Source organism: Pezoporus flaviventris, unplaced genomic scaffold, assembly GCF_033815535.1.
Source record: "Pezoporus flaviventris isolate CSIRO_AGI_PZ_B2104156 unplaced genomic scaffold, CSIRO_AGI_Pfla_v1 ptg000131l, whole genome shotgun sequence".
NCBI classification, from domain to species: Eukaryota; Metazoa; Chordata; class Aves; order Psittaciformes; family Psittacidae; genus Pezoporus; species Pezoporus flaviventris.
The window spans coordinates 1,961,035-1,976,462 of record NW_026892679.1 but is presented as its reverse complement, the minus strand read 5'-3'; the positions used below and the strand labels follow the sequence as shown (position 1 = coordinate 1,976,462).

General features: G+C 42.0%; 1 protein-coding gene across 3 annotated transcripts in view; it reads left to right on the top strand.

Annotated features, from left to right (window-relative positions):
* Nucleotides 1-15,428, top strand: part of RASGRF2 (Ras protein specific guanine nucleotide releasing factor 2) — a 280,188-nt gene that overhangs the window by 128,379 nt on the left and 136,381 nt on the right. For 2 of the 3 annotated variants that reach the window (XM_061478726.1, XM_061478725.1), the window contains exons 25-27: nt 469-586; nt 816-884; nt 1,549-2,038. In XM_061478726.1, the coding sequence (XP_061334710.1) occupies nt 469-586; nt 816-884; nt 1,549-1,641 (280 nt within the window). In that variant the 3' untranslated portion in view covers nt 1,642-2,038. Of the gene's footprint in view, nt 1-468; nt 587-815; nt 885-1,548; nt 2,039-15,428 lie in introns of those variants that run through there. The other variant, XR_009747680.1, reaches the window with a different exon arrangement.

The window sequence follows — 15,428 nt, the reverse complement described above, 5'->3', positions numbered from 1 at the left end:
GTACATCTCCATATGTTTATGGACATGCTCAACACACACACACACATACATGTACTCTTACTGTTCTAGGATGCTTACACTATTGCAGAACATCAACCGCTCAGAAGCATGTCCACATGCATTTTTAGCATGTTTGTGGGATCTATTTCTGAGATTGTGTGTCAGTCAGGATTGAAATATACTTGAGGGTGTTCTCTCATTCCAGAGGTTACCTGTCGTTCCTCTCACTCCAACATGGTTCTACCTTTTACTGAAGGTCATCTGCCACTAATACTAGATATTGGACAGAACACATACAATTTTTCATGGGCAGAGCAAATACAACTCATGAAATCAAGGAAGATGTCTTAGGAATTAATGTAACTCATTGATCAGAAATATGTTAAGTAATAAAGAGTTTGTGTGAGTTATAAAATTATAGTTTGCAAATTTAGCTACAGGTTAATATGCTGATTTGTTGTTTCGCAGTTGTAACCCACCTGCCGTTCCCTACCTTGGAATGTACCTAACAGACCTGGCATTTATTGAAGAAGGAACACCAAACTTCACTGAGGAAGGCCTTGTAAATTTTTCCAAAATGAGAATGGTAATTTTTGATTCCTTGTATGCTTTCCCAACATGTGATTATTTTTGTGAGTTAATTATTGATTTAATAATAACTCTGGAATTTAACTTCTAAGACATACAAGTATATTGGAATCATGCAGCTATTTGAAAGCAATTACTTCACCCAGTCTTCTGTCACCATCTTCTGGTGGCTTAGCTGAAGTCAAAATGCAGTTGTACTTACTCATATATATGTATTCTTTTGAAAGATCTCGCATATTATCAGGGAAATACGCCAGTTCCAGCAGACATCCTACCGCATAGAGCATCAGCAGAAGGTAAGGCTCTTCTTAAGCACTTTTACCTCCTGATGAAATCAAAGATATGGCAACAATTAGTTGTAAGATACAGCTGTTGTTGAAAGCTAAAGTCAATGTATTCTGCTCCTGCACACAGGAAAGATATACAGAAATATGGATGGGTACTCTGGGGTTGTAATACTCTAACCCTGCCAGAAACTCTTTGTTTGACACTGTATATAGAAGCAACTTTCTCCTTCTCTGGAAAATCTGTCAGGATTGCGGCCTTCGTGGTTCTGGGGTATGAGGCAGTGTTTTCAAAGGCAAATGTGTTCTACCTGCCCAGTTGGAATATTAATTCCCACAGAATCTCAGAATCTGCTGATGCTGTGTGCATCCTGCAATTCTTCTCCCCTTGTCCCTTTTGGGAATGAGGAAAACTTGCCCAAAGCTATGCCTTCAGAGATTTCATCTCAGGCTCCAGAAGAGGAACGTGGGCTTAGGTAACCTGGCTAAGGATTTGAATGTTTCTAGGAGCCTCTGCTTAATTTATAGAATGCTGCTGGTGAAGATTTGTGTTGCGTTTCTCAAGAAGACAACATGGGGGGATGTCAGGATCCAAAATGGGCTGAAGGGGAAAAAGAAAACAGAAAAATTTTGTGGAAGTTACAGAGTCTGTTCATCTGTGTTTTCTCCACGACAGGTCACTCACTATTTACTTGACAAGACTCTCATCATAGATGAAGACACCCTATATGAGCTTTCCCTAAAGATTGAACCCAGACTCCCTGCCTGAAGAGCCAGCTTTGCCTCAGGCTCTGCAGAAAGCTTTAGTACAATGAACAAAATAGTGTATGTTATGTCCTAAAGACAAGGGAAATACTGAGAAGAATACAAGCTCTCTTTTCCAATAAGAGATACAGAGCCTCACAGCATTTCCCTCTCAGGCAATGAAAATGAGCACTGAGGTGGAAGACAAAGATACTTCCTACCTGGATTAATGGATTGCTGCTTCACAAAGATAATGTTTTGCAGCAGGGACTATGCATTTAATGGAAAATAGGAGACCTCCCTGTCAATGGGTACTAACTGTAGCCATCTTAAGTGACTAATTAATGGTACATATTTAAAGGTTAGTAATATACTCAGGTATATTAAGATAAATGAGAAAAATGAGATAGCTGTGATATGGTCTGTGATATGGTCTGAACTGTATGTTCACTGAGGCAGTTGTGGTAGTGTCCTCATATAGTGCTAACTTCATTGAAAAAACGGGATCTTAACAGTCATCTGCTCTCTTGGAGTGACATGAAAACAGCATCTATTATCTTCAGATCTGCAGCTATTCAAAACACCTGCTGTACATTTAATGCTACCCTTTATAAAATGTTATCTTCTTTTAATATCCTGACAGCCTTTTCTAAGGAGACTGATTTACAAATGAATTGTAAATACTTTTTTTTTCATTAATACAGAATGAAAGTATTTACAGCATGAAAAGCAAATGGACTAGCTGAATGACTGTAAATAGCTGCCAGCCCTGCAAGCTTCAGCTTGGAAATGCAAGGTTAGGAGCTCTATCTGAGACTCGAGAAATCCAGGGATACAGTGAACGGGATGGTTGGTCAGGTTGCACACAGCCCTGGAAAAGACAATTTATTTTTCTGCACCTCCTGCAGCTTCTTTGACAAGTCAGGCTACAGAGCACTTTCTGGATACACTGTGGAGAGAAATACATGTCTGGTCTGGCAATGGGTAGTGATCAGCTGTGAACACTATGAGTTGGAGTGACAGTTTCATTTCAGGTGGAATCAGTGGTTTGAAAATGTCTAGTTTTTTTGTTCAGCCACTCGGCACTGACTTAGCTCTAAAATTGTTCATATTGGTGGCAAGCTTCAAATGCCAGCAAACAATCTGAGCTAGGAATTATTATTTGCATACGTTTAAGAAAATGTGCTGTTTGTAAATGTTTTCAAAGCCTATGCTTTTGTGACATACCAGGTAGATAGATGTCTTTTCTACAGCTAGTTGGTACTTGCTGAGTTTTCCTGATAAAAAGTGGCCTGTTGTAGCTGCATGAAAAGTGAGCTCAAATGCATGCTGTAAAGTGCATCAGAGTGTAAAACAGAGTTATTAGTACTGATGAAAAAAAAATTGGCTGGAAAAGTGTCCTTACTTTTCCAATGATATTCAGCCAGTTGAAGAAAGAGGGCTATATCATTGTATACCTCCCTTAAATCCTCTCAGGGAGACAGATGTTTAAAATAAATTGTGACCTAGGCCTATTTGATCTGACATTTCTTACCACAGTCATGATGCTTCTTAACACTGGCAAGGAAAAAAGGATCTGCCTGGCTTGTGGGTTTTATCTTTATTTGCACTTTAATTGTATTGCTGGCCCAGCCCAGAGATGCACAATAAATTACATTCGTTCTGTCTGAGTGTAACTGCTAGCATTTATAAAGGTACCTTAGCCGCTGTAAATTTCATTAGGGTGATTCACCACAAGGACAATCCCATTGTAAATAACTGCATAAAGGAGCATTGCAAATACTGGAAAATTCCTTGATTAGAACAGAAGACAGCAACAGAAAAGGAAATTCCAGAAACATTTTAAGTAATTCTAATGACTGCTGCAAAAATGAATGGAAAATTATACTTACAGAAGCTGTATTGTCAAAAATATGCTTGTTAGTTTCACTAATGACTGACAAGAAGCTGATTGCATCTCAGTGCATGGTATGGAGAAGAAAAAAAAAAAGCAGCATGGTTTATTTGGACCACAAAACCAACTTACTGTGTGTTTTCTGTACAAAAGCAGCTACCATCCAGTAGTTTTACAAAACACTTTGAAGTAATGAAGAATCAGTGGGAGATGTGATTCAAAAAGTGATTTTTTGACTTTGTTTTATTGTTCCTGTGTTAAAAAAAAACAAAAATGTATAACAACTGTCAATGCCAGTTGGCATCTCTGTTGTGTGCTATTAACTGCTGATTTATCTGCCTGTACCCTATTTTACCGAACTTCCTTGATGTTGTTACTGTTACAGGGTACAATTCTTCACTTAACTCTTTTTACAGTTTGTTGTTTTGTGCTTTATTATGTGTGTACTGGTTCTTCAGTGTTTCAAAGTATTCAGTGCATTTTAAGGCTTGCAATATGCAGGGGTAGTGCTGTGCTCGTGCTATGGTGTCCCAAATGGGCAGAGAGGACGACAAAGGATTGGACATGGGGTTTTTTAAAAGATGCTGAGCATCCATATCTTAAAATGAGCAGGGAAGGTGGTAGTTCAGCCCCTCTGGAAAAGAATATACTATTTATATGGCATATACTATTTATATGCCAAATGTTACTCTCTTGGGTCAGTGGCATGATTTAGGTTAGAATCACCAGAGTAACTAGATACTTGGTTTGTGTCCAGAGCAACAACAACAACAACAACAACAACAAAAAAAAAAAAAAAAAAAAAACCTAACAACAAATAAAGTGTATGGTCACAAAACTTTAAAAAGTAATGTTTGCTTTGCTGATAGCTAATATTAATCTTTCTGTTTGAGGATACAATGCATTTGTTAAAATACAGGAGGTGACTGCTCAAAGAAGTAAGCACACGTCTTGTTATCTACAACCCCATCCAGTGTTGCAACCCCAGCCAAAGCTGGAAGTGGCTCTTCTGTCAAAGTCCTGCACACCGAGTGTAGGGCAGTGTGTCTGCCCCACAGCCAGGTTGGGTACTTCACATGTAAGTGGCCCGAGTGCCTCTGCTACAGTACTGTTGCAGTGTTTGGGGTATGGCAATAGTAGGCAGCAGCAACCTGCTTTATGTGAAGCTTTGCCCAGTACATTTCTATACCCATCTAGGGCAGCCATCTTCCTGTACAGCACACAGGGATTGTGGAGCTCCTTGCTACCTGCTTCTCTGTGCCACTCCACCACAGCCACATCATACATAGAGAAATCCTGGACATAAAACACCCACTGTTTGCTTCTGGTGTTTTACGGAGGATGTCTCCAAGTGAGGACTTCGTTGTCTGTATCTTGCTGTCTTTTAGGATCTTCTCCACTAGCTTTTATGCTGTGGAAGCAGAGCAGACTTGCTTTTCTGCAATTGGAGCTGAAAAAGCCCATCTGATTCAGGATTCATAAGAAAGAGAAGGGCTGATGCGCCTCTCTACTTGCCTTTCTTAGCTCCTCAGCCCTGCTGTGTCTGCCAGATGTAACAGCAGTTCTCACGTTGGAGGGGCTGCTCCCTTCATCACTCTCTGGCCAAAAATGCCTCAGGGTGTACAGGCTGGCTAGCTGCAATGGGGATAGTATATTTCACCCACTGGTTCAGCAGTGGGCAGGCTCGCCAGCCAGGTATGAAGGGAGTTTTGTAGTATTTTTATGGCATGAAGTAGCAGCCTGGATTCAGCCCATTGTTATCTGGGAATCTGGGCAGCAGCGCAGACATGTCCCCTTCCATGTGACAGAGAGCACTTGTCATACACTGATACAGGGTTAGAGTTGCCTTCACCCCAGCCTTCATTTTACCCCATCCCTGTCCTCCCCCACTAAATTCACCAGTATTGTCAGTGGACTGAGCCCATGATTAGGCATCGTGCAGACAAAAACATAGATGATCCATTGAATTTACACTGACAGTAAGTGTGTATATATTCTGTTCCTTTCCTATGGCTAGTCCTGTAACACACAAATACATAGCTTAATAGTGAGACATGATACTGGGACTGATTACCCTTATTTTAAAGTAAAGGAAGAGGTATCTGTCCTCCTCCTGCTTTCCTAGTTCTTAATACTGATTGTTGTTCTTTAGGATACAAAGGAACTTAACTATTTACTTACTAATTTTAACCATGTTGATTTTTATTTCAGCATATGTTCATTATCCCAAATTTTCCTTCATAATCACCATTTAAAGGGTTTTACAAATCTTCACACTGATTTATTTGTATCAATATTCAGTCTTTCGTCTTTTCATGATTACCAGCAACATTAAACTTAGATACATGATTTAAAACTCTCACTGACAGAGACATTTTTACCCACTCATAATTGTTATTCATTAAGAGCAAAATCCTCCAGACCTCATTCTGATAATACCTTAGGCTTCACCGAGAGCTTTTCATAAGTATTTGGGGATCTAGCTCTCAGCTATTTGCCTGTTACTGTTTTTGCCTCCAAAGGTCAAATGTCTCCATGTAGGATGCTCTGTGTCCAATATGCTGCTCAACTATGGTTGTTTCGTTTTACATTTACTTTATAAATAGTCTCTGAAGTTTTGTTATTTAGGAGAATAGATGTATGTTTATTTGATAGATGTACCTATATCTAACATGTTGCTTAGTGCACAATCTAGGTGGTTTTGCATGTCTTAAAACTTATCTTTTGCCCTGAGGTTATTGCTTTGTATTGTTAGTAAGGCATATCAGGCAGGGATATGCCAATATGCTAATTAAACTTTTTTTTCCCTGAGCTTCAAGAGTCCTTACTGGTATCTGTTTATTTGTTTACTTCCCAGTGGTGAATAATTAAAACTACACCTGAATTACTGAGTCTTTTAGAGAAACATGGGATGGGAAGGGACAATCCATTAGCAGGAAAGGCAAAAAGCAGAGGAAATTCTGGGTCTCTAGTGGAAAAGAATGGTTTGAATTACTGGATTTTATTCTTCTTTCACTTGTGCTGCATTGCAGCTGTGGTGGCCATCATTGGGAATAATGCTGATTTTAACTTGGAACAGAGAATGAAGCCTACTTCATACACAACTGGAAATGCTGATCCACTGTGAAGTGTATGGCACAAATATCTAAACAAGACTTAACAGATAAACTCAACCAGCTGCACAACTCATTCTTCTTCAGCTGAGGAAAGCCTCTCCCCTTCTATATCTCTATTCCTTTTATAGGAAGGTACATGTTTAAATATCATTTCAGAAGGTGTTTAAGGAATTCTCATTTCAATAGAATATATATATATATATATATTTAGGCAAAGGGCAACATATATTCATAAGTAGGGAATAAATAACATTGTCCCTAAATTCTTTATCTCCTTGTCTTGGATTTGGACTTCTGTCTAAATGTCCCTATCCTTCTTTTGTCTGGAGTCCTGCCCTAGATTTAAAGAAATGGCACTGCTAAATTTTATACCCAAGTAAACACAGAAAATATTTCAGGTTTGTAAGTATGGCATATCCCTCCATTTTCAATAGGAAAATGAGTCATATGGAGATAAAATTACTTGCAAATTGGAAGAAAATAGAATAGAGATCAAGACTATAAAGCCAGATCTCCAGCTTCTGTTATATGCTTTAATCACTGTCTACTGCTTTCCTTTGTTGAACTGGATAAGTTCTTTATGACAGAAAGATGCCTATTAAATTTGTTACAAGAATTAGCATATTTCAAGATGGAGATAAAACAAGTGACATATTAAAATCAGCATCTATTCAATACTCTGTGACCTTGCAGTCACATTTTCACATTTTCTGCAATTTTTTTACATTTTTGGTATTTCATATAAAAACCGAAATAGCCTGAGAGAACAACTTACTGTCAGATATTTTTGTTGTCAGATATTTTCAGTGCAAGAAAAAAAAATCAAACTACTTGCCAAACAGCTCTATTTAAAAGTACTGCAGGATAATTTTGATTTCAAGTTGTTTTTCCCACACTTTAAACAATTGTATTGACCTTACGCCAAAGACTTGGCTGATTTTACATGTTTATCCTAAGGTCAGAATCAAAGAATCACAGGATCCCAGACTGGTTTGGGGCTGGAAGAGACCTTAAAGCTCATCCAGTTCCAACCCCCTGCCATGGGCAGGGACACCTCCCACTAGACCAGGTTGCTCCAAGCCCTGTCCAGCCTGGCCTTAAGCACTGCCAGGGATGGGGCAGCCACAGCTTCTCTGGGCAACCTGTGCCAGGGCTTCACCACCCTCACAGGGAAGAACTTCTGCCTAAGAGCACATCTCAGTCTCCCCTCTGTCAGGTTAAAGCCATTCCCCTTGGCCTGTCCCTACAGGCCCTTGTCAAAAGCCCCTCTCCAGGTTTCTTGTAGCCCCTTTAGGCACTGGTAGCTGCTCTAAGGTCTCCCCTTAAGGATCCTTCTCTTCTCCAGGCTGAAGCAGCCCAGCTCTCTCAGCCTGTCTCCAGAGCAGAGCTGCTCCAGCCCTAGCAGCATCTCCATGGCCTCCTCTGGACTTACTCCAACAGCTCCACGTCCCTCTTGTGTTGTTGCCCCAGAGCTGGATGCAGGACTGCAGGGGGTCTCCCCAGAGTACAGCAGAGGGGCAGAATCCCCTCCCTTGACCTGCTGCTCATGCTGTGGGGATGCAGCCCAGCACATGTGGAGGTTCTGGGCTGGAAGTACACGTTTCTGGGTCATGTCCAATTTTGTGTCCACCAGTATCCCAAACTTCTTCTGTGTATGGCTGCTCTCAGTCTCTTTATTCCCCGGTCTGTACTGGTACTGGAGACTTCCCCAGCCTAGCTGCAGAATCTTGCACTTGGGCTGTTGAACTTCATGGTGTTTGCATGGGCCCACTCCAGCCTGTCCAGGTCTCTCTGGATCCCATCCCTTCTCTCTAGGGAATGACTCACACCAGTCAGATTGGTGTCAGCTGCAAACTTGCTGAGGGTGCACTCAATCCCGCTCTCCATGTCACTGATGAAGATAATAAATATAATTCACCCTTGTTTGGGCCTCCCAGGGTCACTACTGGTTAGTGGTTTCCACTTGGACTTTGAGCTATAGACTGTAATCCTTCAGGCGCCACCACCCATCAAATCCATATCTCTCCAATTTAGAGAGGGGATGTGGAGGACTGTTTCAAAGGCCTTACCACAGTCCAGATAGGTCTGTAGGTCTTCCTTATCCACTTATCAGTAGGGCTGTAGGTCTTCAGTAGGTCTTCCTTATCCACTCATGCAGTCACTCCGCTGTAAAAGACCACTAGATTAGTCAGCCATGATGTGCTATGTTGGCTGTCTCTCCTCATTTCCCTGACTTCTTTCTGTATGTTTCAACATGTTTTCCAGTAGGATGTGCTCCGTGATCTTACTGGTCACAGCAAGATCATAGATGATTGTTTAAGAAGCATTAACGGGGCGGGGGGGGGGGGGGGGGGGTGGTGGTGTCTGTTTTCTACTCTTTAGTATGTTGCAAGAAAATAACTAAATACTCAGTAAAATGACAGACTCACTGAAATGATAGAATCTCTGAGGAAATCTGACAGCACTCAACACTTTCTAATCTTGAATTTAAAGAAAAAGGGGGAAGATAGCTGGTACAGCCTGTTCAAAATCCTCAGCTATGTGAGAACAAAGCTGAAATTAATCTTGATGGATTGCACAAAGATAATTGATGAGAATTGTGAAGACTGAACTATGCCTTGAAAGTTATACTCGAATGTTCTGTCCCTTCCTAGAAGAATTAGAATTTGAGAAGAGCAGATTTTTACTTGAAATCTTCAGTTTCAAAGAGGACTGAAAGAATCACTGGTGTCTGTCTCAGTTTCCTGACTGCTTGAGCAAACCCTCAAGTACATGTGGGTTGGTGAATGTAATAGCAGAAGCTATTCCAAATTTGTTTTTCTTGTGGTAGCAACTCCACTGTGTAAGCCTCTTTGAATCAGATACTGGCCTCCAGTACTAATGCTCATGGTGTGCACATGCCTGCATGCATAGGTCTGAAATAGAGCAGTAATTATTACTAAAGGTTTGTGCTCTCTCCCACTACTCTTCCTGGAAGCTCTTCATTTAGACTGAGGACAGCATGTGTAAATCATGTCTAGACTCTGGATATGTTTCACATAAATCAAAAGTAATAATTTTTCCAGCCAGAGAAGGCACAAAGACCTATCAATGCTTTCTAGTCTGGTCTAAATCTTTTTATTTATTCCATTACAGTATCACAGTATCACAGTATGCTAGAGATTGGAAGGGACCTCAAAAGATCATCTAGTCCAATCCCCCTGCCGGAGCAGGAACACCTAGATAATGTTACACAGGAATGTGTCCAGGCGGGTTTTGAATGTCTCCAGGGAAGGAGACTCCACAATCTCCCTGGGCAGCCTGTTCCGGTGTTCCGTCACCCCCACTGAGAAGAAGTTTCTTGTCAAGTTTGAGCGGAACCTCTTGTGTTCCAGTTTGTACCCATTACCCCTTGTCCTATCATTGTTTGCCACTGAGCAGAGCCTGGCTCCATCCTCGTGACACTCCCCCTTTATATATTTATAGACACTTATAAGGTCACCCCTCAGTCTCCTCTTCTCCAAACTATAGAGACCCAGCTCCCTCAGTCTTTCCTCATAAGGGAGATGCTCCACTCCCTTAATCATCTTCGTTGCCCTGCGCTGGACTCTCTCCAGCAGCTCCCTGTCCTTCTTGAACTGAGGGACCCAGAACTGGACACAATACTCCAGATGGGGTCTCACCAGGGCAGAGTAGAGGGGAAGGAGGACCTCTCTCGACCTACTAACCACTGCCCTTCTAATACACCCCAGGATGCCATTGGCCTTCTTAGCCACAAGGGCACAGTGTCGGCTCATGGTCATCCTGTCGTCCACTAGGACCCCCAGGTCCCTCTCCCCTACACTGCTCTCTAACAGGTCGTTCCCCAACCTATACTGGAACCTGGGGTTGTTCCTGCCCAGATGCAGGACTCTACACTTTCCCTTGTTATATTTCATCAAGTTACTCCCTGCCCAACTCTCCAGCCTGTCCAGGTCTCGCTGGATGGCAGCACAGCCTTCTGGCGTGTCAGCCACTCCTCCCAGCTTAGTGTCATCAGCAAACTTGCTGATAGTACACTCAATTCCCTCATCTAAATCGTTGATGAATATATTAAATAATACCGGTCCCAGTACTGACCCTTGAGGCACTCCACTAGTTACAGGCCTCCAACTAGACTCCGCCCCATAGACTACAACTCTCTGGCTTCTCTCCTTCAGCCAGTTCGCAGTCCACCTCACTACCTGATCATCCAGACCACACTTCCTCAATTTAGCTGTGAGGATGCTGTGGGAGACTGTGTCAAATGCTTCGCTGAAGTCAAGGTAGACCACATCCACCGCTCTGCCATCATCCATCCACCGTGTTATTTCCTCATAAAAGGCTAAGAGATTGGTCAAACATGATTTCCCCCTGGTGAAGCCATGTTGACTGCCCCTCATAACCCTCTTATCCTTGATATGCCTTAAGATGGCACCAAGGATAAGGTGTTCCATCACTTTCCCAGGGATGGAGGTGAGGCTGACCGGTCTAGAGTTACCCGGGTCCTCCTTCTTGCCCTTTTTGAAGACTGGAGTGACATTTGCTTTCCTCCAGTCCTCAGGCACCTCTCCCGTTTCCCAAGACTTGGTAAAGATGATGGAGAGTGGTCTAGCAATGACTTCCGCCAGTTCCCTCAGCACCCGCGGGTGCATCCCATCTGGACCCATGGATTTATGGATGTCCAGATTGCTCAACTGATCTCTAACCCATTCCTCATCGACTAAGGCAAACCGCTCCGTCGACCTGACTTCATCTAAGGTCTCAGGGGTACAGGGCTCTTCAGGACTGCCTGCAGCAGAGTAGACAGAGACAAAGAAGGCATTCAGTAACTCTGCCATCTCTGTATCTTCTGTCACCAGGGCACCCATCCCGTTCATCAGTGGGCCTACATTGCCTCTGGTGTTAGTTTTGTCTGCCATGTATTTGAAAAAGCTCTTTTTGTTGTCCTTGACCCTTCTCGCCAGGTTTAATTCTAAGGATGCCTTAGTCCTCCTAGCTGCCTTCCTACATCCTCTAGCAGCGGCCTTATATTCCTCCCAAGTGGCCAGCCCCTCCTTCCATGACCTGTAAACTCTCCTCTTCCACTTGAGCATACCCAGCAATTCCCTATTTAGCTATGCAGGTCTCTTGGCCCTCTTCCTTGACTTCCTACATGTCGGGATGCTCCGATCTTGAGCACGGAAAAAGCAGTCCTTGAATGTCAACCAACTATCTTGGGCCCCTTTACCTTCAAGCAGCCTTGCCCATGGGATTTCCCCTAGCAATTGCTTGAAAAGGCCAAAGTTTGCCCTGCTAAAGTCCAGGGTTACAATTCTACTTGCTACTCTACTAGTCCTGCCACACAAGATCCTGAACTCCACCATCTCATGGTCGCTGCAAGCAAGGCAGCCCTCAACCCTTACTGCTTCAACCAGATCCTCCTTGTTAGTGAGGATGAGATCCAGCAGCGCTCCTCTCCTGGTCCATTCTGTTTACCATTAAAATTTCATCTTCAATGGGAGCACCATCTGTGTAAGAGCACCTTTATCCTTCTCTAACCATACCTGCTGGAGTTTTGATGACAAAAAATGCTGGATCAGGATGGTGGGAAGAGAGAAAGTGTCAGACTTCAAAGTATCAAAATACGTTTGTTGGCCAGGTTTCTCTAGCCATTACTCTTTCGAATTCCCTGACAATGACAGTTTCAGAACTGATTTAATGTCACCATTTTGGTAATTTTAAATTAGCTGCTGTATTTTCAGTAGTGTTTTTTGAGGGTAATTAAGAATCCCACCTGAGGAAAGGCTGCTATTAGAGATCCAGATCCATGGCTGGGCTGTGTTTTGAGGAGAAAGCCATGGTCTGCTGGACTGTGAGCCTCCATCACCAGCAGTGGCTGGGCCAGTGGCAGCAGTGGAAGAACAAAATGAATACCCTCTACTGGGTTGAAGAGCAGAGATGTCAAAGCCTCCTCTTGTGAAACAGTAATGTTTGTCTCTAATCATGTCTCGATATATACCCTTGAGAGAAAATAGCATTTCAGTGAGATACAGTTGAAAAATAATCTTTTCAAATTTTTAAAATCAGACAGAATCTTCACCACACTGTCACACAAGAGCAACTTTTCAAAGGACTGAAGCTGTCTGAAACAGAATTGTCACCCCTTTTCACATTCATGATCTAGACAATTCCTACCTCCAGTCTTGCTTCTCGAATTGAAAACATATGTGGTACTGTGCAGTGCAGTCTCCAATACGGCTGGCAAAAATTATGTGATCTTAGGCAATTGTGCATGATTCTGTTGTAAGAATTTTTGATATTTCTGTTTTTCCAGTGGGTCAGCTCCAGTTTTAGGAAAACCTTTTCTCCTCCCTCTGGCCAGAAAACACACTGCTAATTATAGAGAACCTTTCCTACAGTAGTAGTGGATATTCTGTGAAGAGCAACTTCAATAACTTAAAATAACTGGGGTTATTTTTAACAGGTTGGTTACATCCAGTTGAGCTCTTTATTTAGCAGATGTGGCTCCTCCAAGTGTCTTTCTCTGGAGGCCTAATCATAACTGTAGGAGAACTGTTCTGTGCCCAATTACGCGTTTGGTTATGGTGAATTATGCTTAGCACCAAGTACTTGCTTAAATTCCATCAGTTTTAGTGGGATTTAAGTGGTTGAATGCCACCTCAAAACACAATGTTTTCCAGGTTAATATCTCAGGGACTGGATATAGTCTATGTGAGTGGGTACTGAAAATATCCAGAGTCACAAGGAGATCTCAGGCAGAGGTCTGGTAACCATTTGGTAAACAACTACATTTACTCCCAAGATGGCATGGTTCTCTGTTTTATTCTAAGTCTGTCTTTAGGAACCTCAAGAATACCCATCAAACTTGAAACCCAGTGATTGCCATTGCACTGGGTGCAAGGCGACTGCTACCTTATTTAAGGACATTGTGTATAGTAGCTCTTTGCAGCAGCACAATAGCAGAGCTCTAACTCCAAATGCAGAAGAGATAGTGATTATTATCCTTGCAAGTTCTTCAGAACAAACACAGTACCCTCTAATTCCTAATTGGATACATACATATACTAAGTAAGAATAACTACACTTGTAATTTCTGCCCTGATTCCTGTGACTAATAATTCCCCACATATGGAAATTTGACTTAATAAACATTTTCTCTGAAAGAAATGTGCTAATTAGAAAAGCCTTCCCATAAAATAAATTACTTTCATCTGGTCCATATAAGTAATTCTCTGTTCAGCCAGCAAACTCCAATGGGCACAAATTATTGCTGAATTTCAGGTGAACTCCCTGTCTGGGGACAGATGGCATTAATATGAATTGCAACCGAGTTAACACTCACCTACTGCTACCTCCTCAGCACAAGCAAAGAACCAAGACAGCATTTTAATTGGGAGATGTCACATAAATATTTAGGTTAGATAGAGATGAAAACAGGGCATTATTTATGAATAGTTCTTAGTGTCCCAGCTGTTTCTGCAGCTGAGTTCCTTACAAAATAGCTCAAAGAACAGTAGGACCAAGCTATTTTTTAAGTATTAATGATACAGTCTTTAGAAATCATAAGGAAACTTGCTAACACTGTTTGTTAGGTGTTTGTGATGTTAACTAGCAGGCTGAGTTTTATTTGCATCTTCTGTTCTTCCGGGCTCCAAGCTGGCAAATAGCTTAAACAGCCACATAAGCCAGGAAGACACTTCAGTCCATAGCATCACCTACTTTGAGGTGAAGGTCTTTGTCTGTTCAAGAGCTTTATGAAAATGGCTGCCGTTAGTCAAAAACAGACACGCCTCAGTCAAGAGCTTGTTGACCTGACATGTGGGGGCTGCACTGCTGACCAAGAGATGATAGAGGCAGCTTCAGAAGTGTTAGTACGCAAAGCTCTGCATTAAATGCAGGCTCAGGGGCTTACAGCAGGAGCAAAAGATGTCATAGAGCTACTAGGGAGCTCTTGTCAAGCATGAAAGGAGAAGCTGGTTTCTGTTTTCCTTGCCAGTTCCTGCACTGGGGCAAATTGTGCTCGTATTTCTGTACTCATGTTACCTCAAGAGATCCTCAATTGGATTTTTTTCTCTATCAATATCAGAAACACAATGTTGGGTTGATAAAAAGCAGGTGTAGTGAAGAGGGGATGTTTCAAATATTTGGTAGTCCAGATGCATTGATCTGGAGTGGCTGTTTTGCTTTTAATTATGGTGGGTATGCATGGCTTTCATTAATCCAAATTAGTCATGACATTTTTGGCCTCTAGAACAAAACCAAGAGATACCAATGTTTTGTAAAGTTAAAAAACAAAACAAAACAAAAAAACAACAAAAAAACCCAAGAGATTTGCTTTTAGGAAATCACTATGTATAATGCAAGGAATATTAAATGTACAAACGTAAAAGCATTTTTAATTACTGGACTTTTAAAAGCTGCATTGTACTGGCCTCTGTGCTCCTCTGTTAGCCTTGATAAATGTTCAGCTTTGGTGCAAGCAGAGCTAGGTGAATGAAACCAATTATTCTTTTTTGCTTTCCAAACCATCACATTATTTCTTCCAGTACTTTACCACTACGTAGCCATTGTAATTCTAAATCTGAGGCTTCAGATAGGGCCCTTTTGCATTTCATGTTTCTGGACCCCTCTGCCTTACAAACAGTCAAGAACCAATGTTCTGAATTACAAAGTAAAGGCGGGCAGGAGCAAATGCCAACAGGGATCTCAGCTTCTCTGGGTCCCATTCCCTGCTCTGACCCATTTCCACCTGGGATGCATGCAGGTGGGTTTATCCTGCTCTTTGTGTCCATCAGGAGTTGT